The sequence below is a fragment of the Mytilus galloprovincialis genome, chromosome 13 (assembly GCF_965363235.1).
Source record: "Mytilus galloprovincialis chromosome 13, xbMytGall1.hap1.1, whole genome shotgun sequence".
NCBI lineage: Eukaryota > Metazoa > Mollusca > Bivalvia > Mytilida > Mytilidae > Mytilus > Mytilus galloprovincialis.
The window spans coordinates 61,123,823-61,151,290 of record NC_134850.1 but is presented as its reverse complement, the minus strand read 5'-3'; the positions used below and the strand labels follow the sequence as shown (position 1 = coordinate 61,151,290).

At 35.5% G+C, this 27,468-nt stretch overlaps 1 protein-coding gene across 1 annotated transcript; it reads right to left on the bottom strand.

Moving 5' to 3' along the window:
* Window positions 1-4,006: 4,006 nt before the first annotated feature.
* LOC143056166 (uncharacterized) lies at window positions 4,007-26,423 on the bottom strand. The gene is made up of 7 exons (XM_076229248.1): window positions 26,350-26,423; window positions 19,219-19,299; window positions 17,593-17,735; window positions 16,971-17,131; window positions 15,942-16,078; window positions 15,518-15,568; window positions 4,007-4,197 (listed from the first exon to the last, which is right to left on the bottom strand). Exons 1-7 carry the CDS (start codon window positions 26,378-26,380, stop codon window positions 4,007-4,009), a joined length of 795 nt encoding a protein of 264 aa, XP_076085363.1. The 5' UTR covers window positions 26,381-26,423.
* Window positions 26,424-27,468: the final 1,045 nt, after the last annotated feature.

Below are 27,468 nucleotides of genomic sequence, written 5' to 3'. Positions count from 1 at the left end.
GGTGTGTTTTGTATATGAGACTTTTTGTGTTTTTTGGTTCTTGTAACTTGACTCTGTACTTTAAAAGATCCCGTCAGTATGATATTGTTCTTTTATATGTCCGTGATGCCATTATGATATATTTCTATTATGAATTAGAAAATACGTTGAACCACAAACGTCAAAATTATTCAATCGCGTAGTGGAATGAACTATTTGTGGATTCTTATAAATTCTATATAACTTTTGGACTATTTTAAATAATGATCTATTTCTGAAATTACTTCTTACATACTTTTGATTTTTTAACCCTGTATGCCAATATTGCCCATGTGAAATTTTAAAATTGTTTGTATATATGCTGTGTACAAGTTATAATGTTGTACAAATTACAATTTGTACAGATATTTTGTACAAGTTATCAGTTGTTTGTGAACTGCTTAACACAAATGGACGATTCAAGCACACAATATTTTGCTCCGCATATTTCTGTCATATTTTCACAACTACATGATACAATCTAATATTGAGCATTGATACAAAAATCATTTTAAGACCACAAAAAGACTTTTTATGGATATAAATATGGTATCAGGAGAAAAATAAAATTAGAATTAAAACCATTCAGGTATCCTCATTTCCAGTTGGATGACAAGGAGAATAGCACTAAATGTTAGGTTGAAGTATACAAATTTGAATTTAAAACATTAAACTAGTCAATTTTAGAAGATAAATCTGTATCACATGGTGCAAGAAGGTGTGTCAAATAACTTATAACCTGTACAAAAACTGTGTACAAATTAAATTTGTACAAACTTACATCTTGTACACAACATATACATTGAATGACAATTCTAATGCAACAACGTTTGTAACGTTCATTTTGATTGGATAACGTCACTGTCTTACATGGCATCAATTGACAATTGATGCTATGGGACGTACGCGCAAGCGCAGACGGCATATGACAGATTTTAAATTCATGTTTTAACGTTGTTTTCTGTCAGTTTCATTAGAATGGAGATACTAATATTGTATTTTAAGCTCCGACGGCATCAATTTGGGATTTGATGGTCGCAAATACCCGTTTACTGTCTCCGCTAACGCGTCGCCAGTAAACTTTATTTGCGACCATCAAATCCCCAATTGATGCCGTCGGAGCTTAAAATACAATACAGTTATCTACTAAATATATGTGACGTATAAAATTTTCTGACGTCAGACACGCGAATCAATGAATGAGTTTGTAGATAGGTGACTTTGTGTTCTGTTAAATTGTTCCTTTTAAAATTGTTACACGATGATGACTGATGTACCCATATTTTGACTATTTTATTTATAATGCATGTTTAGTTCACGCATCATTGTAAATATAACTAAATTTGAAAAGACTGTCATCAAAAGGAGAGGGTTAGTGCTATAAAACCAGGTTTAATCCACCATTTTATACATTTGAAAATGCCTGTACCAAGTCAGGAATATGAAAGTTCTTGTCCATTCGTTTTTTATGTGTTTTGTCATTTGATTTTGCCATGTGATTATGGACTTTCCGATTAGATTTTCCTCTGAGTTGAGTATTTTTGTGATTTCACTTTTTACATATAAAAAGGAAGATGTGGTATAATTGCCAATGAGACAACTGTCCACAATAGACCAAAATGACACAGACATTAACAACTATAGGTCACCGTACGGCCTTCAACAATGAGCAAAAACCATACCGCATAGGCAGCTATAAAAGGCCACGATAACACAATGTAAAACTATTCAAACGAGAAAACTAAGGGCCTTATCTATATAAAAAAATGAACGAAAAACAAATATGTAACACATAAACAAACTACAACCACTGAATTACAGGCTCCTGAAAATGCCTGTAAAGTCAGGAATATGACAGTTCTTGTTCATTCGTTTTTTGATGTGTTTTGTCATTTGATTTTGCCATGTGAATATGGACTTTACGTTGGCTGAAGAGGTTTTGTTTGAGATATCCGGTGGAACGTTAGGCTGAAGACTGTTGAAGATTCATAGCTGTCTTTGTTACACTGAAGTTGTCTGTATGTTTGTTGATGGGTAGATCTTGTTTTAGACATTTTATGAGTATAGAATATAGAATAGACTATTTTTATTTCCCAAATTACAGGGCCCATAAAGGGCATACAATCAGATACAGTTGGTAACAACAACAATAATAGCGGCATATACATATATATTTGGAATATAAGCATTGATCAGAATCAGAGCCAAAAACCACATATATATTGTGAATAAAAGAATAAAATGACATTATATGCAATTATTGTATATTGCGATGGCATTGCAATTTTATTGTTGATGACTTTGTGGAACATTTGGAGTGTGGTTTTTAACCTGCGTTCTTGTAAGGATTGCCATTTTAAATTTTCTAGCATTTGAGATACACTGCTGGTATTGTGATATATGTTGCCAGCTCCAGACCTCAATTAAACTGATTGAAAGATTATGTCTTCATGATATGAATATCAGACACATTCCTCCCGTTAGGGGTTTAGTATCAACTACATCAAAGTATGCACATAAATCATAAAAACAAAATATATATCTTATATTGATATAAAGGGAATTTTTTTTACTCCATGGTAATACTACTGCGCCTGTCCCAAGTCAGGAGCCTCTGTCATTTGTTACTTTTGTATGTTTTTTTTTAATTGAGTTCATTTACATATTTTGTGACGTCCATTTTAACTGAAATAATATATATACAATTTTATTTAGGGTCCAGCTGAGAACCACCTCCAGGTGTGTGATTGTCTCGCTGTGTTGAAGACCCATTGGTTGCATTCGGCTGTTGTCTGTTCGTTGGTCGGGTTTTTGTCTCTTTGACATATTCCCCATTTCCATTCTCAATTTTATCGGATTGATTTAAAGACAAATCCTTCTATTCAGATCTACTAATAATATATTCTTTATATTTTATTTTTACTTTAGGCTTGCGAATTAACAGTATCAAGTGGACACATCACATTTGATATGTAAACTATCACATTCATTCAGCCCCCTCCCCGATTCAGCAGTGACAAGAATAAAACAAAAATACGCATTTATAAAGAAATTAAATTTTTTTGTTAGCACCTTGTTGTGGAAGTAAAACAAAGGTGTTATAAGAGTGAGCTTCAATATCATATGCAAAACGTCAAACTTCAACTAACACTATGTGAAATAAGGCTTCACTCAGTCTTAATTTAATCTGCATGCTTGTATATTGGTCATGAATCAACCAAAATATGTTACTAACGGGGAATTGTTATAGTAAGGACAGTTAAGGAAAAGGTTAAACATCGTCAACATACCCGTTTAAATTTGTTGATATCATGCGATATTAAGTTCTCCCCTTACTAGTACTTACTTGAAGTTGACTTGTTTATTATTTGTTGATATCATGCGATATTAATTTCTACCCTTACTAGTACTTACTTGAAGTTGACTCGTTCACTATTTGTTGACATCATGCGATATAAGTTCTCCCCTTATAATTACTAGTACTTACTTGAGGTAGTTGGAGTCGTGATATCATGCGATATAATGTTCTCCCCTTACAAGTACTTACTTGAGGTAGACCTGGGGTCGTGATATCATGCGATATTATGTTCTCCCCTTAATAGTACTTACTTGAGGTAGACTTGGGGTTGTGATATCATACGATATTAAGTTTTCATCTTAATAGTACTTACTTGAAGTTGACTTGTTTATTATTTGTTGATATCATGCGACATTAAGTTCTCTCTCTCCTAGTACTTACTTGAGGTTGACTTGTTTATTATTTGTTGATATCATGCGATTTTAAGTTATCCCCTTACTAGTCCTTACTTGAAGTTGACTTCTTTATTATTTGTTGATGTCATGCGCTATTAAGGTCTCCCCTTACTAGTACTTACTTGAGGTAGACTTTGGGTCGTGATATCATGCGATATTATGTTCTCCCTTTAATAGTACTTACTTCAGGTAGACTTGAGGTCGTGATATCAGGCGATATTAAGTTCTCCTCTTACTAATACTTACTTGAGGTAGACTTGAGGTCGACATGTAAAACTTGCTTTAGTTTCTCTATTCTATCTTGTGTATTATTGATTTCTTCTTGTGCAGATGTAGATACTTTTGTTATGTTGGTGGATTCTGTCGTTATCATAATTGTTGTTCTGCTCACATTCTCTTCATGGCATTCAATGGTACGTGAACCAACTGTAAATTTTTGTATTTGAGTATTTAGGCAAATATAACCATGTTTAAACTCAGTGTAACAATCCAAAATGCATACAGTATCAATTCATATCCACGATCTTAATAATGTTAGGAAGTAAGGTCAAAGGGAAAATGTTACAAATGCCGATAAATGTATATCTTTTTTTACAAATGATGTACATACCGAATTCGGTGTTGCACATTTGATATAATTTCAAATTCGGGATTTAAAAAAAGAAATTTTCCGTGGATTGATTCGTCAATAAATATTTACTTATCATAAAGTTATAGGATTTTCATAATGATAAGATGATAGATCGCATCATGCGTAATACAACTAGTATTATTTGATTATTTTGCATTTTGTTCATTTCTAATTCAATCCGTCATCTTATTATGTATGTGTTGTTTATCAAATACATTTCTCCTTCCGGTAGTCAAATATAATATCTATCATAAGGACAGCATATGTTCTAGTTGTTAAATATTTGACTAAGAGTTTTACTTGATGCATCTATTTTGTGTTTTGTATACTACTGCTTGTTGTTTTGTCTTTTTCCTTTTTATATTGTTGCCATGACGTTTTCAGTTTATTTTTGACTTACAAGTTTGAATGTCCCTTTCGCCTCTCTTTTTTAGCAGACTGGTTCCCTACTCTGATCATTCCGATTATTAAAGACGAATATGCAATAAAGATACCAGACTAAGTGTCTTTAAAGGTAAAGAATATTGCATGTCGCTATGATTAGTTTATTAAAGGTAAAGAATATTGCATGTCGCTATGATTCATATGCAAATATAAATAGTGAACGGTCTTCCTTTTCTATCGCAATATGACGTTGTAAGCGAACTTATGTTGTCTGAAAGAAACGCGACATGTTTCGGGATCTCAATTGGACATGTATAAACGATATGTATGTTTAAAGCCCTAAATGCTCTTCAACTTTGTACTTGTTTTGGCTTCATGACTATTTTGATTTGAGCGTCACTGATGAGTCTTATGTAGACGAAACGCTCTTCTGGCGTACTAAATTATAATCCTGGTACATTTGATAACTATTAGGACATGATTTATTGAACTAGTCATGTTCGACATCGGACATTTGTTTTAGATTGTAACGTATTTACGTATTTTTATGCAGTTAAGCTGCATTATGCAAGCACCCAAGATTTGTTTTCTACCCAATAAATACTGAAATACTGACCATTGTTATTATCTAGCTGGCTACTATGTTACATATAACTAATTGAACACTTTTTTAATACTTTTAGTTCTGGATTACAAAAAATATGACCAGAAAAACCTTAAATGATCGTCGAATAACTCAAAAGTTTTGAAGTTGCACATTGGAAGTAATGCTCATTAGGAATCCTTTTGTAGTTTATTATCGCCTGTGCTTTTGGCTAAGATGTCAAAGAACAATTGTATGAAATATTTAATCGCCGAAAATCTTTATTAAAGACAGGTAGTTTAGATTTCCCAAATAGCAAAAGTCGTAAGAATATTGTTTGTCATCAATACGTAGTACAACGTCAGTAGTTTATCATATAATAAGTTCAACTGTTCATGTTGTTGGCGGCAATTTCAAATTAGAAGACGAAATTTTCGTATCTTTTCAATTTGGAGGCAGGGGTTCAAATTAGCGGTGGTACGAGGTCTCTTAAATGCAAGCGGACTTTCGACTTGGTTACTAGCCACGCCCTCAATCCTCAATCTTAAGGCCTGTTGGCACGAATTGTCCCAATGTACGGTTTACTCTCTGGTGCGTTTTCCTCGATGTATTTTCTTCTCTGTGCTTTAAATTTGGTATGCGCTGGTTAAGATTGGGATTGAGGAACAGCAGTATTAAATCTGCCCGTTCTGTCAATGTAATGTGCCACTGTTTGTAATTTGGCTTTTGTCTCTTCTGTGTTTTCGCCGTCCAGTCTTGTCAGCATAGTAGCTAAATTCAAGTTTCTGACCCCGACCTCTTTGGATATTTGGTGTAGCATATCTTCTCGTTCTTTTTCATAGTAGGGACACTCCAGAAGGAAATGTTGAGGCGTTTCAGGTGCTCCACAGTTGCATGACTCTATGGCGTTGGTTTGGCCTACTCGGTTCTTGTAGTAATTCAGTTCTGTATAGCCAGTTCTTAGTTGGGCGAATATACTGAAATGTCTTTTAGTTGGGAAATCATACATAATTGAGTGTTTTGTAGTTGGTATTTTTTCATAAAGGTCCCTGCCTCTCTCAGATATTTCCCATCTTCTCTGCCATTTATTTCCTGTACTGTTGTATGCTGCTTGTTTGACGTCCTGTAGTGTTATGACGTTATTTTCCGGTGGTAATTCTTTTGCTTCCTCTGTCGCTGTTTTTGCAAGGATGTCAGCCTCATCATTACCAACTATGTTGGCATGTCCTGGTGTCCATGCTACAATTACATTGAGTCCTTTTTGCCTAAGATGTTCAATATTTTCTTTTATTTCTCTTATTACGGAGATGTAGCTGTTTGGGGCCCAGTTCAGTGTAAGTAATCCCACGGCGCTTTGACTGTCAGAGAAAATTTTGATTCTTTGTATTGCATTGTAAATGTTTTCTGTAATGCAGTATTCTAGGACCATGAGAATTGCTATGAGTTCCGCCAGAAGGATGGATCCTCTTTGTGCCACAGGTCTATGTAATCTGGCAGCAGGTTTAATGTGTTCAGCATAGATAATTGCACCTGATCCACAGGGTCCTGGGTTCCCTAGGCATGATCCATCTGTAAACGATATTGCTTGTTCTTGTGTGCAGTCTCCCATGAGTTGGTTACTGGTTTCCTGGCAAAGTTCCTGTTGCTCATTTGTCCTTGATTTTGAGTTGCCTAGTCGACTCCAATATAAAGGTTTTGATTGAGTCATTTGAGTTTCTCCCAGTCTGTAGGTAAACTCTGGTTCTATAAGATTGATGTTTATCTTTGTCTGTTTTTCCATTTCTGCTGCTTGGCTTAGTGCTTTGCCCATTGGTGTTGGATACTTGTCATATGCGTCATGTTCTTCATACCTCACAAGTTGCTGTTTGATTGGTTCCTGTGCAGATTTGGATTTAATCTTTGCAATCTCTTTAATGGCTATTTGTTCTAGTCTCAGGTCTATTGGCATAACTCCTGATTCCACTTCTAGTGCTTCTCTGCCAGATGTTGTAGGCATATCCATGCATAGGATAAGTGCTTTTCTCTGTACTCTGTCAAGTTTTTGCAGGTCTTTTGGTTCTGCTATTTGCCAGGCCGGACTACAATATTCCATGACTGATCTGACTAGACTGTAGTATAATTGTAATAACTTTTCTGTCTTTAATTTGCTGATCTGTCGCACTTCTCTCAGAATAGTTAAGTTACGGTTTGCTCTCTTTTCAATTGCATCAATGTGTTTACTGAAGGTCATTTTCTCGTCCATAATGATTCCAAGAAGCTTTGGTGTTGAGTTGTATTTCAGTTCTTTACCTTGAATCAAAATGCGTTTGTCCTCTTCATCGATGTTTTTTTTTTTTTTGAAAAGATGCATATTTCAGTTTTGTCTAGGTTGATGTTTACTCTCCATTTTTGAGTCCATTTCACTGCCTTTGTGATGTCATCCTTCATTCTATCTTTGAGTTCCAGTATCTGGTCTGGTTGGGCCGTTTGCCAGAGTGTTCCGTCATCAGCAAATTTGGTGTAGTCTCCTAGAATGTCTCCCAGTAGGTCGTTGATAAAGATGTTGAATAATGTGGGAGCCAGAACTGATCCTTGTGGTAGCCCTATCTTTGTTTCAAATTCTTCACCTACATAGTTTTCGAAGATGCATCTTGCCATTCTGTTATTTAGGAAAATAATTCCAGTGGAATATTGAAAGAAAATAAAAATAACTTTGTAAACCTTTTCGCCAAAGTCTAAAAAAACCGATCTCAAAACTATTTTAATCATTATTATTCATGACAGTGATGTCCATTTTGTTCAACCGCTAGCTATATACAGAAAATCGCCGACAGAAAATATTCAAATTCGAGTCAAACCGTATCTGACTGACAAAAAACAACATTGTAAACACAATAACAATGGCTGCCCTGAAGAAGCGAATTATAGTATCGTATCCGATTCCGGAAGCGGATATGGGCAATTCCGGGTTTTTGGCGACCAACTACAAAAAAATCCAGGCAGGTGACAAAAAAAACATCTATGCATGGTATTAAAATGAATATAAACACTAGAATTGAATACCAAAAGATATATGTGAAAGAAAGAAAAAGCAGAAAATATTTTCTACAGAAGCTCAAAATAACTTTTTGACAAATTTTAATGTCAAAATCCAATACAATGTGACAGCTGGGAACAGTATATCTAACAATATATATGTTCCTGGTCCCAGTATAAAGTTTTTTTTATCAGTGATAAATGTTGATAATACATGTAAGATGCATTTAAAGTGTAAACATATTAGTGCAGTTTTGAAGGGGTATTTTTTTTCTCAATTTTGAAGGGTCAGTTAAGGTAGCTGAAAGTTTCTTACTTTATTTTCACAAATAATGCAACTATATTATATTATACCTGAATGTAGGCAAATCATATGATATAAAGGTGGCGTCCTTTGGACCACTCTACCCCCTCCTGTATGATAACTTTGAAACGGATGATATCCCCACCTCAACCATATACATTCATATATGGGACTATATAACTAATCAAATGAAATATAGGGGAGTTCCTTGGGTCACCCCAACCCCTCCTGTTTAGGAACTTTGAAACGGTTAGGATCCCCACCCCTAAACCATATATATTCAGGTACGGAACAATATAACAAATCAAATGAAATATAGGGGGAGTCCCTTTGTCACTCTACCCTCCCCTGTTTGATAACTTAGAAACGGATGAGATCCCAACCCTTAAATCATACATACTCAAGTATGGGACAATATAGCTAATCAAATGAAATATAGGGGGAGTCCCTGGGGTCAACCCACCCCCTCCTATTTGGGAATTTTGAAACGGCCAAGATCCCTACCCTAAACCATATATTCAAGTATGGGACAATATGATAAATCAAATGAAAGATATGGGGAGTCCCTGGAGTTGCCCCATCCCCTCCCGTTTGAGAACTAGGAAATGGTCGAGATCCCCACCCCTAAAACATACATACTCATGTATGGGACAATATAACTAATCAAATGAAATATAGGGGGAGTCCAAGGGGTCACCCACCCCCTCCTGTTTTGGAACTTACGAAACGGCCGAGATCCCCACCCCTAAACACAATATATTTTCAAGTATGGGACAATATAACATATATAAAAAAATATAGGGGGAGTCCCAGCTTTGGTCACTGTACACCCTCCTGTTTGAGAACTTGGAAACGGTGGAGACCCCCTTCCCTAACCATATATATTCATGTTTGTGAAAATATAAAAAATCAAATGAAATATAGGGGAGTCGCTGGGGTTCACCCCACCCGTCCTGTTTTATAATTTGAAAACGGTCGAGATCACCACCCCTAAACCACATATATTCGTGTATGGGACAATATAACAAATCAGATGAAATATAGGGGGTGTCCCTTGGGTCACCCCACCCCTCCTGTTTCAGAATTTGAAAACCGACGAGATCCTCACCCCTTAACCATATATATTCATGTATATATAAAAATTCAAATGAAATATAAGCCTATAGGGGGAGTCCCTGGGGTCACTGTACACCTTCGTATTTGAGAACTTGGAAATGGTCAAGATCCTCACCCCTAACAATATATAATCATGTATGGGACAATATAACAAATCAAATGAAATATAGGGTGAGTCGCTGTGGTCACGTCTGTTAAATGTTGTGTGATGCGTCTAGTGTGCTGTATTTTGTGTCTGTGTGCTTGTCACCTCTCGCTGTCAGCGCCGCTGGCTAACAGACATGTGAAAAGGTGAGCAGTTTGTCAGTCTCACCCTGCCAGTACATAGCCTCTCCACATCAAGTCCTATGTAGTACCTCCCCGTGGGAACAGATGGATACTGAGCACCGAAAGGCCTCAGGCATAACTACAAGGGCGACAGGAAGATGGGTATCGTGAGTCTAGGAAGGCAGCCTGTCTAGGAGAAGGAAAACTCTGATTTCAAATCCCGGTTGGTGGTAACCGTTAGTCCTTTCAAGACAACCACTCCAGCTATTGGACAAATAGTGGGGAGATCACTGCCCCGGCGGAAGATTGCTGCCAAGCGACAACGGCAAAGGGCGTATGAGGGCAAACAATGCCCCACCGGCCAGTGACCCGTATGGGGAAGGCTACATTCCAGATGCCTTAACATAACCACCTGGAACCTTTAGGTAGGCTAATCCCCCGCTTAGAGGTTAAAACGGATTGAAGAAACACGAAACGAAAATTTACAAAGCTTGGATGAAAGAGAAAGAAGACCTTTACATAGAAGGAGAATGACGTTGGATGGCCAAAACCGAAAGGAAGCTACACAACTGAGACTTCTGAACTCTAAATCCGCAACAAAGATAGGAACATGGAATGTGAGATCTATATACATTCCAGGAAAAGCGCAAACCATCGTCAATGAAATGAAGGCATATGAAATAGGCATACTAGGAATAGCGGAAGCAAGATGGAATGATGCAGGACAATCAAAACTAACATCAGGAGAAATGATTATATACTCTGGACATATGGAGGAGAACGCTCAACATTCTGAAGGAGTTGCCATTATGCTGTCAAAAGAAGCTCAGAAAACATTAATTGGATGGGAGCCAATAAGTGCAAGAATCATCATGGCAAAATTCAAGACCACAAATAAAAGGATATCATTAAACATCATCCAATGCTATGCCCCTACAAATGGTGTAGAGGACAATATCAAGGAAGAATTCTATCAATTGCTGGAAGAAACCACCAGGAAATGTAGCTCCAAAGACATCACAATCTTAATGGGAGACCTAAATGCTAAGGTAGGAAGCGACAACACCGGTTATGAACAAGTGATGGGAAGACATGGGCTAGGAGAAATGAATGAGAATGGAGAGCTCTTTGCCAACCACTGTGCAAATCACAATCTGGTCATCGGTGGAACAGTTTTCCCCCACAAAAAATGTCATCTAGCAACATGGGTATCTCCAGACATGAACACTGAAAACCAAATAGATCATGTCTACATCTCCAAGAAGTTTTGGAGAAGTTTACAAGATGTCCGAGTTAAAAGAGGAGCTGACGCTGCCACTGACCACCACCTTATTGTAGCTAATGTCAAATTGAAGCTGAAGAAACATCAATTTATTGAATCAAAGGAAAACGATTTAACATATCAATGTTGGAAAACAAAACAAAGAAATCAGAATTCCAGATAGAGCTAAATCGCTTCTCAATATTTCAGAATACAGCAGAGGAAATAATTTGAATAGAAGATCACTGGCAAGAGATTAAAAATGCTTTTACAACAGCTTGCGAAACATCAGTTGGTTTAAAAAATAGGAAACATCAGGAATGGATAACGCCAGAAACACTTGTAAAAGTAGAAAAAAGGAAAAATATAAAAAATATCCTGAACAACAGCAAAAACAAGATCAGCAAAACAATCAGCCTCAAGAGAGTATACTGTAGCTAAAAAGGATGTCAGGAACAGTGCAAGGAGAGATAAGATGGCATTTGTAGACAAACTGACAGCAGAAGCAGAAAAAGCAGCCAGAGCAAACAACATCAAAGCTCTGTATGACAACATAAAACAGGGAAACATCAGAAAGGAAGTAGACCAGTCAAAAGCAAAGGGAAAACACTCAACACACATGAAGAGCAAATGAAAAGATGGGATGAGCATTTCAAGGATGTGCTAAACCAGGACCCACCTATAAGAAAAGCTGACATCCCACCGTCGGAAGAGCTTTTGGCAGTAGACTGTAAAAGACCATCAACAGGAGAAATGATGAAAGCCATAAAAATGCTAAAGAACAACAAAGCTCCAGATCCTGACAACATACCTGCAGAAGCACTGAAAGCAGACATTGAAACATCAACTCAAATGCTATATGAGCTATTTTGAAAGATCTGGGAAGAAGAAGAGGTCCCGCTAGAATGGAAAGAAGGACACATGGTAAAGCTTCCAAAGAAGGGCAATTTAAGCATTTGTGACAACTATAGAGGAATAATGCTACTATCAGTTCCGGGGAAAGTTTTAAAGAGAGTTAAGTTAAACCGACTCAAAAATGCAATAGATGAAAAGCTTCGTGACAACCAAGCTGATTTAGACAAAACCGATCATGTGCAGACCAAATAGCAACCTTGCGTATCATCCTCGAACAATCACAAGAGTTCAATTCATCACTCTATTCTGTTTTTGTCGACTTTGCCAAAGCCTTTGACAGCTTAGATAGAGATGTGTTGTGGCAGTTGATGAGACATTATGGCATTCCTGAAAAATTTATTACCATCATCAGAAACACCTATACAGGAATGCATAGTAAGGTTATACATGAAGGTCAATTAACAGAGGCCTTTGATATAATAACTGGGGTAAGACAAGGCTGTCTCTTTTCACCTATGCTATTCCTCCTGGCAGTTGATTGGATCATGAAGCAAGCCACAGATGGCAAACGAAATGGCATCCAATGGACCATGTTCACTCAGCTGGATGACCTAGACTTTGCCGATGACATTGCATTGCTATCCCACAACCACCAACAAATGCAGGACAAACTAGAGCAGGTTGAAAAAAGAGCAGCAGAAACGGGCCTTTCCATCAATCATAAAAAGACCAAAGTGTTAAAGTCAAACACAAAGTCCAAAGCAAGTCTGCTGGTTAACACCCAAGCATTAGAAGAAGTGGAATCCTTTACATACCTTGGAAGCGTAGTGGATAATCTTGGCGGCTCAGATAAAGATGTAAAGATCAGAATTGGCAAAGCCAGAACTGCATTTAACATGATGGGGTCAATCTGGAAAGCACGAAATATCACACTTAAGACCAAAATACGCTTGTTCAATTCAAACGTAAAAACCATTCTCTTATATGGAGCTGAGACTTGGAAAACAACAAAAAACCTGCTTCATAAACTTCAAGTCTTCATTAACAACTGCCTCAGGCGCATCCTTAACATCAGATGGCCTGAGAAGATATCAAACAAAGATCTTTGGGAAAAGACCAACCAATCCCCAGTTGATGAAGAGTTAAAAAAGAGAAAATGGCGATGAATAGGACACACACTGAGGAAGCCAAAAACTAACATTACAAGGCAAGCCTTACAGTGGAACCCACAAGGAAAGCGTAGCAGGGGCAGACCAAGATACACCTGGAGAAGGAATGTTGCAGCCGAGATGGAGAAAGAAGGGTACAAGTGGCACGATCTGGAGAGGCTAGCAAAGAACAGAACAAGGTGAAGAAATATCGTTAGTGGCCTATGCTCCACCAAGGGGCAACAGGATTAAGCAGTCAACTAAAACCAACGTTAACTACCAACTAGAACAACTGCAATCATTGCGAACTTGAACCACTGAAAACACACCATAAAAAATATACATTGATATATGCATTGCTTTTGAAACCTTGATAACATATAATTTATTTGCCTTAACAATTAATTCATTAGATTAACATAAATGTACAAAAAGAGGGACGAAAGATACCAAAGGGACAGTCAAACTCATAAATCTAAAACAAACTGACAACGCCATGGCTAGAAATGAAAAAGACAAACAGAAAAACAATAGTACACACGACACAACATAGAACTCTAAAGAATAAACAACACGAACCCCACCAAAAACTAGGGGTGATCTCAGGTGCTCCGGAAGGGTAAGCAGATCCTGCTCCACATGTGGCACCCGTCGTGTTGCTTATGTGATTACAAATCCGGTAAATAGTCTAATTCGGTAGGTCATTTTCATGAAAGGGAAGGGGATAATAGTTACGACGTAAGGAACATATCCGATATCATTTTTGAAACGGTTATTTCATAACGGTCAACCAACTCGTGATGGCGTCCGTAAAATTTACGAAGGGATGATTTCAACTTCACCATTTGGAACTCTTGGTTTAATAGCTTCCTTGTGAACAGTAAACCTCTATCAAGAAAATCATGATAGGAAATGCAAGCACGGGAATATCGTATCAATTGGGAGATATATACCCCGTATGCAGGTGCTGCTGGAATGTTGCTACTTAGAAATGGAAAGTTCACAATTGGAAAGCTGAAATCATCTCGTCGTAAAGTTTTGTTTTCAACCGACCCTCATTGTCAATTTCTAGATGTAAGTCAAGATATGAAGCCGACATAACTGTATCTGTAGTATCTCTAGTTCGATTGGATAGATGCGTTCCACATAGTCACCAAATTTGGAATTGTTTAGTGAAAGAACATCATCTATATAGCGGAAAGTAAAGTTAAAGGATATTGCTAACTTTTTATCTTTCTTCCTAAGAAGTTCCTGCATGAAGTCAGCCTCATAATAATATAGAAACAAGTCGGCGAGTAGAGGGGCACAGTTTGTTCCCATTGGAATGCCGACAGTCTGTTGAAAAACACGTCCTCCGAAAGTAACAAATATGTTGTCAATCAAGAAATCAAGCATATTGATAATATCAGTTTCAGAGAATTTTTTGTTTGAATCAGAGTGATTCTTTACAAAGTAGGATTTATCACCCTAAGACAAGATACTTGTATCTACGTTGGCCATTCTTTTTTATGAAGCAATACCAACTCTTTCAATTTGTCTTTTAGTTTGGAATGTGGAATACTTGTGTAAAGAGTAGAAAAATCAAATGTTTTAATACTGTTACAAGATGAAAGAGAGTTAGATTGTATGTATTCTAAAAGATCTTTTGAATTTTTAAGCATCCACATCTGATTCACGCCACCTCTAGAATAGGCAGTTTCACAATAACTTTGAAGCCCATCTTTGATTGATGATAAAATAGATGTTAATAATTTAGAGAGAGGTTTCGTGGAGCACTTGGAAGACCCAGCAATATACCGTTGTTTGTAAGGACACTTATGTAGTTTGTGTATCCAATACAGTGATGGAAGATCCAGTTCTTCATCTTTGGTTGAAATTCCAAAGGAACATAGAACAGACCTATGATTATCCAGGATTTCCTCTTTGGTAAGTGTCGTGAGGGTATATGTTGAGTTTCCAATATATGAATGTTTAATGTTGAAGTAACCCACAGTTTTCATTATTACGATTGTCTTGGTGTTTTACTAACTGCCTTCAGCGCTTACAGCGCTTTGATTAAATGAAAGCAATTATTGATTTTTTTAATGCAACGTAGGCTTCGAATTCCCTTGATTGCTAATATGACTCAAAATGTTAGAAAAATACATGCTAGGAATAGAACGCTTCACAATAATGTACTTACATTTGATATACATCTTTAGATTATCTGCCTTTTTCTCCTGTGAATCTGTAACTTAAACACATAAAATGAGTTGCCAAAATGCACTAAAGGGACATAACTCATTAGTCAAAAATAAAATTAATAATAAAACAATGCAAGTGACAATACTGATCGAAAATTATTCACAAACAACAATCGTACATTCTAAAGAAATCATTTGTTTAACTGTGATAAACTTAGAAAATAAAAGAAAAATATTAATTATACCAAACACCAAGGAAAATTTAAATCGGAGAGTCCTTTATTTAATGGCAAAATCCAAAGCTAAAACATATCAAACGAAAAGAAATCAACTGTTATATTCCTGATTTTTCTTAAAATGTCCTGCACCAAGTCCGAAAAATGGCAGTTGTTATCTTATAGTTCGTTTGCTACAAATACTCACAGTTTAATGGAAAGAATACAATAACATTCTTTTGTCTTTTAGAATCCAATACCAGCATCTTAGGGTGTAGTATATCGTCTTTATCGTATTTAGCAATTACGAAGAACAACATGTGTTGTGAATAATTAAGCTCATGCCTTTGAAAAGAAAAAACAAGAATAAAGGTCTCACAAGGTATAAAATATGAACTAGTTTCAGTTAACTTTAGTTTTTAGTCATTTTTCCCCCTTTTAAATCAACAATATCATACTGTAAAACGTTTACAATTTCCTGAATAACTTAATTTACTTTTGTTTGATATCCTACTAAGATTATTCTGTTTAGGTGCTTTTTCTTGAAGAAGCTAATCTTCGAGTTACAAATAGCTGTGTAAATCATAAAAAAATTTTTCGTTAATTATACAAACGCAATCACTAGTTGGTTGACCGTTATCGAATATCCGTTTGTAGATGACAGCTGATATGTTTCAATGTTTCGTAACTAGAATCTTGTCCCATTTTCGGCGAATTGTACCTACCGAATTCGACTTACCTAGTTTGCATTAACATGTTCAACACGACGAATTCTACAGGTGGAGCCGGATCTTCCTGCCCTTCTACAGCACCTGAGATCACACTCCCGTGTTAAGTTGCTTAGTCTTTATATTTATATGTTATGTTTTGTGTACTGTTTTGTCTGATGGTCATTTTTAGCCACGGCGTTGACAGTTTATTTTCTACTTATGAGTTTGAATGTGTCTTTGGTATATTTTGCCCCTCTTTCTCTCTTTTATCATTACATATTTCTACATAATGATTACAGATACTGCAGATTCATTTATTTTCGTGGGTACTAATTTTCGTGGATTAGAGAAAACTTACATATTCGTGGATATTTGATTTCGTGGTTTTCTAAAAGTCTGCATTTATTCATACAGCAAATTGCCAATTCGTTGACCATTTGAATTCATGGTTTCCCTGTACCCACGAAATCCACGAAAATTGGTATCCAACGAATAATAATGAATCCACAGATACGTAATAAACTTACCCTATATTTGAAAAGTACATGTGTGTAGTATTATTTGATAAATCTGTATAGTTACTGCTTAGTATTCTATCTGTAGAAAACCAGTTTGTTTTGTTTGTCTCTGTCCCATTAAATATAAAATACGCCTCTTCGGTGTCATCCGTATTGACCGATACTTTAACCTAGTAATAAACAAACCAATTACTATGTGTATGTGAGCGTAATTCTCCAGACTGATATACATATTGACATTTTCTACGTAAGGAAATGCCTGCACACTATCAGAAATATGACAGTTGTTTTCCTTTTGTTTGATGTGTTTGAGCTTTGATTTTACGATTTGTGAAATGGCGTTCTGTTTTGAATTTTTTTTGGTGTTCGAATTTTTTTCTTCACTTCATAAATAGTTGATGTGATGTGATGTCATATTTTCTTTTGACACTTTAAATGAAGAAAACACTTGATAACGATAATTTCTAGAATAACGTACAGAAAATGTCTATATCTAAAAAGTAGACATAATATATATATACTATTCTTTCTTTTATTAATTGTTACTGTAAATATGTTAATTTGCACGACAACAATTCATGAATTATTGAAGGGATAAATTAAAATGTTCACACTAATAAAGTTATGTTACTTGTTCAATATTGAAATATTCCCAGTAGTTGATGATGTCTGACTTGAAATGCTGTTTGACTCTCGACGAGGACGAAGCCGCTTCCTGCTTTGTTAGGACTGATGTATCGTTACCAATGTACAAATCATAAACACGTTCCATGCCTACAAAAAAGTTAAGTAACAAAAATACAAAACTCCGAGGCAAAACAAAGGATGGTGTCACTGAAATAGAATTTACATTCCTTGAGATGACTAAAGCATATATTGTGCTTTAAATGTTTATCGCGGAATAATATTGCATATGCAAAACCTCCATAACTTTACAAAATTGAAAACAAAAACAAAAAATGGTTAAAACGGAAAATGATACTTTACAAAACCGAAAGCATTATGAATAATGGTATATGCAGGGAAGTGAATTTAAACTCATGGGAAACTATTATCAATTCCCTGTTTGCATTATCCGATATATTATAGTTGATGTTAACCTAAAGAACAGGGGTGGTATCATGATAACCGCCAAATTAATTTGCGCCCAATCGGTCACAGGATTTGACCAGGGATGAGAAAAAGGTGAAGTTACTCCTATACACATTTAAACTTCTGCCATGATGCATAAACTGAACTAAACCCGTGCCTAATCTTAGTGTGTGTCCAGTCTATTCCGTTTATATTCTGAAGTAAACACTTACATTAACATATTGGTGTTGTTATCAAAGATTTCTTACATTCCCAACACTCTAGTTACGGTTATAGGCCTAAGCTCAATCTTTTAGATATTGTTATTTATTGATATATGTTTGAAAGCAACACATTAATCAGATGTTACTGAATCTTTTCCCCGAATGTGACCTTCAAAATTCGACTTTATCCAAGGTTGTCCATATATGAGCAACACGACGGTGCAACACGTAGTAAGAATATCGGCTTACCCTTCGAAAGCACCTAAGATCAACCCCGGTTTTGATAGAGTGCATGTAACCGCCCAGTCTTTAGTTTTCAATGTTGTGTTTAGTATGCTATTGTTTGTCGTTGATGAAGCATAAAATGAATATATATATATAATTATGGTTAAAGTTGGTTGATCATTGTCAGCGAAGATGTTATGTCAACTGCTTATAACATTACCCTTTCTTTTCTAATGAATATATAGCAAGATTCCATAATGTATACGACGAAAAACATGCAATTAAAGAAATAATTACAGAACGAAATAGTCTCAATGGAAAGTTATGTCTATAATTTGGCATACTCCGATTAAATGAAACACAAAAAAATTAAAATACAAACCAACATTTATGTTATTACAAGACCATTTCAATTTGAGTATGAGCTATTTCGTACTATCCAATCACTCCACATTGGGTATTATCTAACATTAGATATTTTATCACAATATTTTTTTTGTTTGAAATTCACGTAAAAATATTAAACCGATATTTGAACTGATACTTAACTTTTTCTTAATCCCCTTGCTGCAACTTGTAAAGTACTTTTTCATCAGAATGAGTTTTATGTTTTCATTGTTGCTAGTAGGTAAATCACTATTTACTTATAAATTTAACGAAATTAATTAAACTCCACTAGCTAGCACCTGCAATAATTCTACAACCAAACTTAAATATTTCTCAGGTGCCAAACTAACCTCCAGTGGTAGCTGTAAATACATGATGCCAGGTTTCTCCTTTTGTTTTAGTTATCATATTCAGTAAGAGAAGTATCAATGCTGAAAATATATAAATCTTTGATAAAGAGGAGAGGTATATAAGCTGTATTACTTTGTTGGGAGTTTTGTCTCAATGACGAATATTCCACAATGAATTTTTCTTTTTAAATAGCCCTTTGTGTGGTTGTTGTCTGTTTGAAACATCACCTATTTCCATTCTCCATTTTAAGGATTAGTCCGGTGAATTAAAGGGGCACTAGCTACGAGATATATAAAAAGTCTCAAGTTCGATTTTGTTTTGTTCAATCAATAATGAAAGTGAAATAGTGAAATAACAGTTCGTGTTTTTCAGCAAAAAGGTTCAATTTTATCAAATTACGCTAAGAAACAATGATAATTAGTTATTCACTTGCAAGTGAATGAGTCGACCTCTTTAAATCCGTATTCATGTGAACTTCAATTTAACCCCTCGCTAGAGATTGACAACGCATGCATTGTACGTGTACCGGTTGTTTAAAGAAAAAGAATGTCAACAATGAAAGTGAAACTACGGTAAATCATTTGATTACTAATTCGATGCACATAAATTTATTCTTATACGGTTAAAAGCAATGAGAAACATCTTTTTTTAATCTATAGAATAAAATCAAACAGACCTATAAAAATCCAATTGCACGTGTTGGTTTAATCTATTCATATCTGAGGTCAAGTCGATAGTAATTAGATGGCGTCTGAACAAAAATACACACGAAACGAACCTATATATTATCTACTCCATGCTCTGTAAACTGTTTATTTTAGACTTTTGATAGTTTGGATAAATGTTTTACATTATCATAAATCAAATATGAGAATTTGAGTCAAATCGGTGACCATGAATTTGACAGCTAGTGCCCCTTTAAGTAAACTTATTGCATCTTGATGTTTTATCATCGTTAGGTCGTGCAATTATATCATATGAGTTCGTGTTAAGGTTGTTATATTACAATCACATGTTTTTGTTGCATAAAATTGAGAATGGAAATGGGGAATGTGCCAAAGAGACAACAACCCGACCATAGGAAAAAACAACAGCAGAAGGTCACCAACAGGTCTTCAATGTAGCGAGAAATTCCCGCACCCGGAGGCGTCCTTCAACTGGCCCCTAAACAAATATATACTAGTTCAGTGATAATGAAGGCCATACTAATTTCCAAATTGTACACAAGAAACTAAAATTAAAATAATACAAGACTAACAAAGGCCAGAGGCTCCTGACTTGGGACAGGCGCAAAAATGCGGCAGGGTTAAACATGTTTGTGAGATCTTAACCCTCCCCCTATACCTCTAGCCAATGTAGAAAAGTAAACGCATAACAATACGCACATTAAAATACAGTTCAAGAGACGTCCGAGGTCAGAAGATGTAACTAAAGAAAATAAACAAAATGACAATAATACATAAATAACAACAGACTACTAGCAGTTAAATGACATGCCAGCTCCAGACTTCAATTAAACTGACTGCATAACCTAATTGTATTTTGATTTATAATTCTAGTCCTATCACATATAATATACTACTTATATAAAGTTTTTTCAACCCTTTCATTTTGACTATTAGGGGGTCAACATCTTTATAAGAACAATGCTAAATTGGTACCCAGTTAGAAGTCTTTCTGTTCTTAGAAAATGTTGAATTGATTAAAGAAGAAATTTCGTGGTCATGAGTCTTGAGTCAGCAGTGGTACAAATTCGAAATGATTGCAGTTCTTCTAGTTGATCGTGATTGTTCGTATTAGTTGACTGTTAGTAGTTCAAGTTGACTTTAGTACGAGCTTGTAAAAGTATGAATGGACTTGCTTCCCTGGAAAGAAAACTGAGTTTGTGTTCTACAGTACAAAAGTTATGAGACACAAATCAGACAAATGTTTACTACTACAGGGATCAATAGTGAGGTCTGACTGACCTGTCCATAGTAAATGTAAATGACTCCTACCTTCACCCAAGTTCACGATGTCTAAGTTTGGAATAAAATGACAGGTGTTAGGTCTAGCAAAGGGATAAGCATATGTGACGCCTATGAGATTGACCTTGTATGTCATTCAATATTTTTGAAATGACAAACAGGAATGAATATGGTTTAGGAGCTGGTATCTCAATCTTTAACAAGTTCTAAAAACACACACAAGAGGGTGCGGGATGACCCTAGGGACTTCCCCTATATTTCGTTTGATTTGTTATATTGTCCAATACATGAATATATATGGTTGAGGGGTGGGGATCTCATCTGTTTCCAAGTTATCAAACAGGATTGGGTAGGGTGACCCTTAGGTCTCTCCCTATATTTCATTTGATTAGTCCTTTTGTCCCATACATGAAAATATATGGTTTAATTTAAAGGTGGGGATCTCGACTGTTTCCAAGTTCTCAAACAACAGGAGGGGTGGGGTGACCGCAGGGACTCCCCCTATATTTTATTTGATTTGTTATTTAGTCCCATATATGAGTATATATGGTTAAGGGGTAAGGATCTCGACTGTTTCCAAGTTCTCAAACAGGAGGGTGCAGTGACCCTGGGGACTCCCCCTATAATTCATTTGATTTATTATATTGTCCAATACATGAATATACATGGTTTATGGGTGGGGATCTCAACCGTTTTCAAATTCTCAAACAGGAAGGGGTAGAGTGGCCCCACGAACTCCACCTATATTTCATATTATTTGTTATATTGTCCCATACATAAATATATATGGTTTAGGGGTGGGGATCTCGACTGTTTCAAAGTTCCCAAACAGGAGGGATGAGGTGACCCAAGGGATTCCCCCTGTATTTCATTTGATTGGTTATATTGTCCCATACATGAATGAATATTGTTGAGGGATGGGGATCACGACTGTTTCCAAGTTCTAAAGCAGGAGGTGGTGGGTGACCCTAGGGACTTCACCTATATTTCATTTGATTAGCTATATAGTCCCATACATGAATGTATATGGTTGAGATATGGGGATCTCACCCATTTCAAAGTTATCAAACAGGAGGGGGTAGAGTGCCCATAAGGACTCCACATACATATCACATGATTTGCTTAAATCAAGGTATCATATAATCTAGTTGCACTATATGTGTAAAATAAGAAACTTCCAGCTATTTTAACTGACCCATCAAAATTGAGAAAAAAATACCCATTGAAATTGCAGTAATATGTTTACACTTTAAAAGCATCTAACTTGCTTTACCAACATTTATTACTGATAAAGAAAATTTATACTGTCACCAGGACCATATATATTAGATATACTGTTCCCAGCTGTCACAAAGACTCACATTGTATTGGATTTTGACATTAAAATTTGTCAAAAAGTAATTTTGAGTTTCAGTACAAAATGTTTTCTGTTTTTTCATTCTTTTACATATATCTTTTGGTTTTCAATTCTAGTGTTTATATTTATTTACCATGCATGTCATCTGTCTGATTTTTTTAAAAGTTGATCGCCAAAACCCGGAATTACCCATATCCGGTTCCGGAATCGGATCCGATATTGTAATTTTCTTATCATGTCAGCCATTTTGTTTTCAATGTTGTTTTTGTCTGATACGTTTTTACTCGAATTTAAACATTATTTGTAGGCGATTTTCTGTATAAAGCTAGCGGTTGAACAAAATGAACATCACTGTCATGAATAATAATGCTAAAAACAAGTTTTGAGATCGTTTATTAGGAGACTTTGGTAAAAAGGTTTGCAAAGTAATTTTTTTATTTCCTCTCAAGTCTGGCATGTCGAGCGTAGCTAGTAACCAAGTCGAAAGTCCGACGGCAAAACACCCCGGACAACGGCTAATTTGAACCCCTGCCTCCAATTGAAAAGATACAAAAACTTCGTCTGATAATTTAAAATTGCCGCCAACAGCATGAACAGTGGAACTTATTTTAAGACTACTGACGTAGTTGACTACGTATTGACGACAAACAATTTTCCTACGACTTTTGCCATTTGGGAAATCTAAACTACTTGTCTTTAGAGATTTTCGGCGATTAAACATTTCATACGTTTGTTCTTTGACAGCTTAGCCAAAATCTCTGGGGATAATAAACTACATTAAGATTCATGATGTGCCCTACTTCCTATGTGCAACTTCAAAATGTTTGGATAAATCGACGATCATTTAAGGTTTTTCTGGTCATATTTTTTGTAATCAAGAATTAAAAGTATGAAAAAACTGTCCAATTAGTTATAAATAACATAATATCCAACTAGATAATAACAATGGCACATATTTCAGCATTTATTGGGTAGAACACAAATTTAGGGCGTTTGCATAAGGCAGCTTAACTGCCTAAAAATAAGATGATATGGTATGATTGCCAATGAGACAACTTTCCACAAAAGACCAAATGACAGAAATTAACAACTATGAGTCACTGTACTGGCTTCCACAATGAGTAAAACCCACACTTCATAGCCAGCTATAAAGACCCCGAATAGACAAATGTAAACCAATTCAAACGAGAAAACTAACGGCTTAGTGTATGTACAATATGATGAACGAAAAACAAATATGATATGTTTGTTCCGCAAATGTTAGAAGGGCAAAATTCACACTTACATATAATTTGAAATGCATCGTCTAGTTAAAAATGACAACAAGAGACTGGACGAGATCCCTTAAATATTATATAATTTCTGAATACTAGCTCATTGTTTTGGATTTTGACTGCAAGCAGAAGACACAAAAAGTTAAATGGACGTCATTATGATTAGGTTGACTGTTATTAAATACTTGCATCATAGGTGTGATTTGAAGTTAGAATAAAAATGTGTGGTTTGAACTTAATGAGGTGATATATATATAAAGATTTACAAGCTAATATAAACCATACTCAAGCTATGACTGTTCTAAAAGGAGTAGGTCCGGTAAGGACCGATTTTGGCCTCAAATTTCAGTTTCATCTGACGAAAGATTTTGACCACTTTTTAAACACTTAAGTGTCTATGATGCAATTAATTTATGTGAAAGATTTTAACTTATTTAGTCATTAAAAACGATCCGATTCTGGCTCAAATATGAGAAATCTACCAAATATGCGAAAAAATGTAACTTTTCAGATGGTTTTTGTCAAAAACGAAAGTGGCCTCATCCGTGTTCATCCTCAATCTTTATATATATGTTATGTATTATCATTAAATACAACTTCCATTTCAATATTTTGGATGAACACGAATACGGCCACTTTCGTTTCACACGGAAACCGTCTAAAATTTAACTAAAATGCTGGAATTGTTAAGATTTCAGTAATTTAGCATGAATTAATGGTGCTAGTTCTCAATATATGTGCATTGTATTGGCAAAAAGAGCCCATATTTATGTAGCAGAACCTTTCTACTATCCAATAAATGACTAAATATTTACATTTTAACAATTTTGTAAAACTGCTATATTTTGGGGCCAAAAAGGGGTCTTACTGCACCTACTCCTTTATTATATAGAGAGAGCTACATTTGAGTAGTTAGATACATTATCATATGCTTGTTGTCTAAACAATAAATTTTAGAACAGTCATAGCTTGAGTATGGTTTATATTAGCTTGTAAATCTTTATATTTTTTAAGCCTCGGTCACACCTTACCGGATAGCTCGAACGTTTTTATCTGTTAGACGTCAGTTGTTATCCGTTAGACGTCCGTTCATATCCGTTGCATGTCCGTTAAGCGTACGTTTTATCCGTAGACGTCCGTTTTGTCCGGTGGAAAATTTTGAGCATGTTCAAAACTTTGAACGGACGTCCAACGGATAAAATGTTCGTCGAACGTCCATTAGGCGTCCGTTTTGTACGGTACTCGTCCGTTTCGTTTCCGTTTTGTTTCCGTTACATGTCCGTTATACATCCGTTGGAGGTCTACAAGATAAATTCACCAACGGACTGCTAACGGACGTTGAACGGATAAAACGGATGTTGAACGAATGAGAAACAGACTTCTACCGGACGTATAACGGATAAAACAGATGATGAACGGATCTGAAACGGATAAATGCCAATTGAAAATTTCGCGTCAGAAATGCCAATTATTGGTGTCATTTCTTACGGTTCATGAATTCTTATTATTCATAGAGTTAGGGCGATTCTTCACAATCAAGCAGCTCTTATTCAGGTCAAACACGGACTTTTTGCGGTATTTTGAAGAATAAACCAAAACCAGTTACACCTAAACTAATTTTGAATATTGATGCTATGTACATGTATTTTTATTGTCGCCTTTAATTTTTCCGTATATATTGTTCATCCGTTTTATCCGGTACGCTTCCGTTAGGTGTCCGTTTTATCCGGTACGCTTCCGTTAGGTGTCCGTTTTATCCGGTACGCTTCCGTTAGGTGTCCGTTTTATCCGGTACTCGTCCGTTGGATGTACGTTCGACATCCGTTCTGTCCGGTATGTTTCCATTTCTCGTACGTTGCATATCCGATGTGTGTCCGTTAGGCATCCGTTACCCGTCCGTTTTATACGGTCAGTACATTAACGGACTCCAAACGGATAACAATTTTGTCAACGGGTAACTTTTATTTTCATCCGTTAGGCGTCCGTTCGTGCTATCCGGTAAGGTGTGACCGAGGCTTTAGTGCTTGGTTTTTATTTTTACTGATATCGCATTTAAACTTCTTTCCTTTACTTATCTTTTAGTTTTGGAAGTAACACGTTTTCTGATTGGCTGAAAGTGTTTTGTCTATCAGCTTATAGACATAATTTTATCATGTGACCGGGACGTTACCAACGTTTTTTTCAAAATTACTCTTTATAAATGGAATTAAGTTATAAGAAATGACTGTAATATTTTTTCTGTCTATGACGGAAGTAACCTAAAAATGTGGTGCACACTTTTAAATATTTATTCAGTGTGCACCACATTTTTTATGTTATTTCTTAATAGACAGAAAAATATTATAGTCATTCCTTAAACAAAATAAATGTCAGGCTACATAACATCACATACAAATATATTGAATATGTGTTCAGAACATTAGCGCATACGATTTATAATTGATCGTTCGGTCAAAATCCTCTCGTATTAAAATATAAACATTTTCTAATTTATGTAAGTGAACTGTCAATAATGTTAAGTATAAAACTTACACTGGAGTATTCCTGGAAATACAAAATCCATCTCAAAATCTTTGAACGCTACCCTTGTACACGGCAGCAGAATGATAGACTGATAGCTTAGATAGACTGAAAATAGTGACAATAAAAATGACCTGATATGATAACTATATAAGCATAAAATTACGAAACGCTGAAAACGAGGCTGTGCCGAGGGCTATATAGATATAGATGTATATATCCGTTTAGTGCTGTGACGTTACGCACAGTGTTCGGTTCAGTAATGGTAACGTTAGTCGACGTAATTTTCATTTATTTCAACTGACTTTTGTACAAAACTTTCAAGCTTTGCACTATTTTTAATACATATGGCTTTTTCATGTTTGACTACTTATCTAAAAAAATAATAGATTGTGAACATGACTGATTATACATTTTTAATGAATAATCTTTCAATTCTCGATTTTATTTATTTCCTCATAATCTTAACTTTTTGAAATAATTTTAGGGTCTTTCTATCCGTACTACCAACAGTAAACATTCCAAATATGAGTCTTTCGAGAAGATTATAATGAAAAATAATTCTCGTTCGGGTCAATGGCAGCAACAGCTACTATATGTATCCTCTGTTTGCTTGATCTATAATTACAATTTCATTCTCAGCTTTTGGAAATAAAACGGCAGTTTGAAATTGCTCATTTTATTAAGATTAAAAAGTGATCTACAGTCCTTGAATTAGGATCAGTATTTTTCACATGCGTCAGTTTGTCGGATGCGTGGAAATAACTGTTAGTGTATTCAACAAACATTCGTACTAGCAGAAGCTTATCTTTTACTAAAGGTCCCAAAGTAGAAAGGTTCGGTATTATAGAAAAGTTATCATTTATCAAAAACTTCGACGCCTTTAAGATCAGCACATGGTTTACAAAACTTTGATGGAAGTCAAATTTCTTGTTGATTTATTACATTTTAGAATAAATATTTGAAAACTCTCTTCAAACAATATATCATTCAACAGAACGTGTCAAATGCTTAGGACACAAAAATGCTTAACTTTTAGTCTATGGAAAATTAAATACATATACGTTACATTGGCGTTCCTTGCAAAAAACGTTCAATTTGGACGTGGTAACATTTTGGGGAGACATGAAC

What these genes read in the sequence shown, in the direction of transcription:
- LOC143056166 (XM_076229248.1), bottom strand. Translation starts at nt 26,380, where the DNA reads ATGGATTTTGTATTTCCAGGAATACTCCAGT. An exon ending in TGTATTCTTTCCATTAAACT is followed by an intron (nt 15,569 to 15,941) that starts GTGAGTATTTGT and finishes TATGTGTTTAAG; the next exon opens with TTACAGATTCACAGGAGAAA. An exon ending in TCTAAAGATGTATATCAAAT is followed by an intron (nt 4,198 to 15,517) that starts GTAAGTACATTA and finishes AAAAATTTACAG; the next exon opens with TTGGTTCACGTACCATTGAA.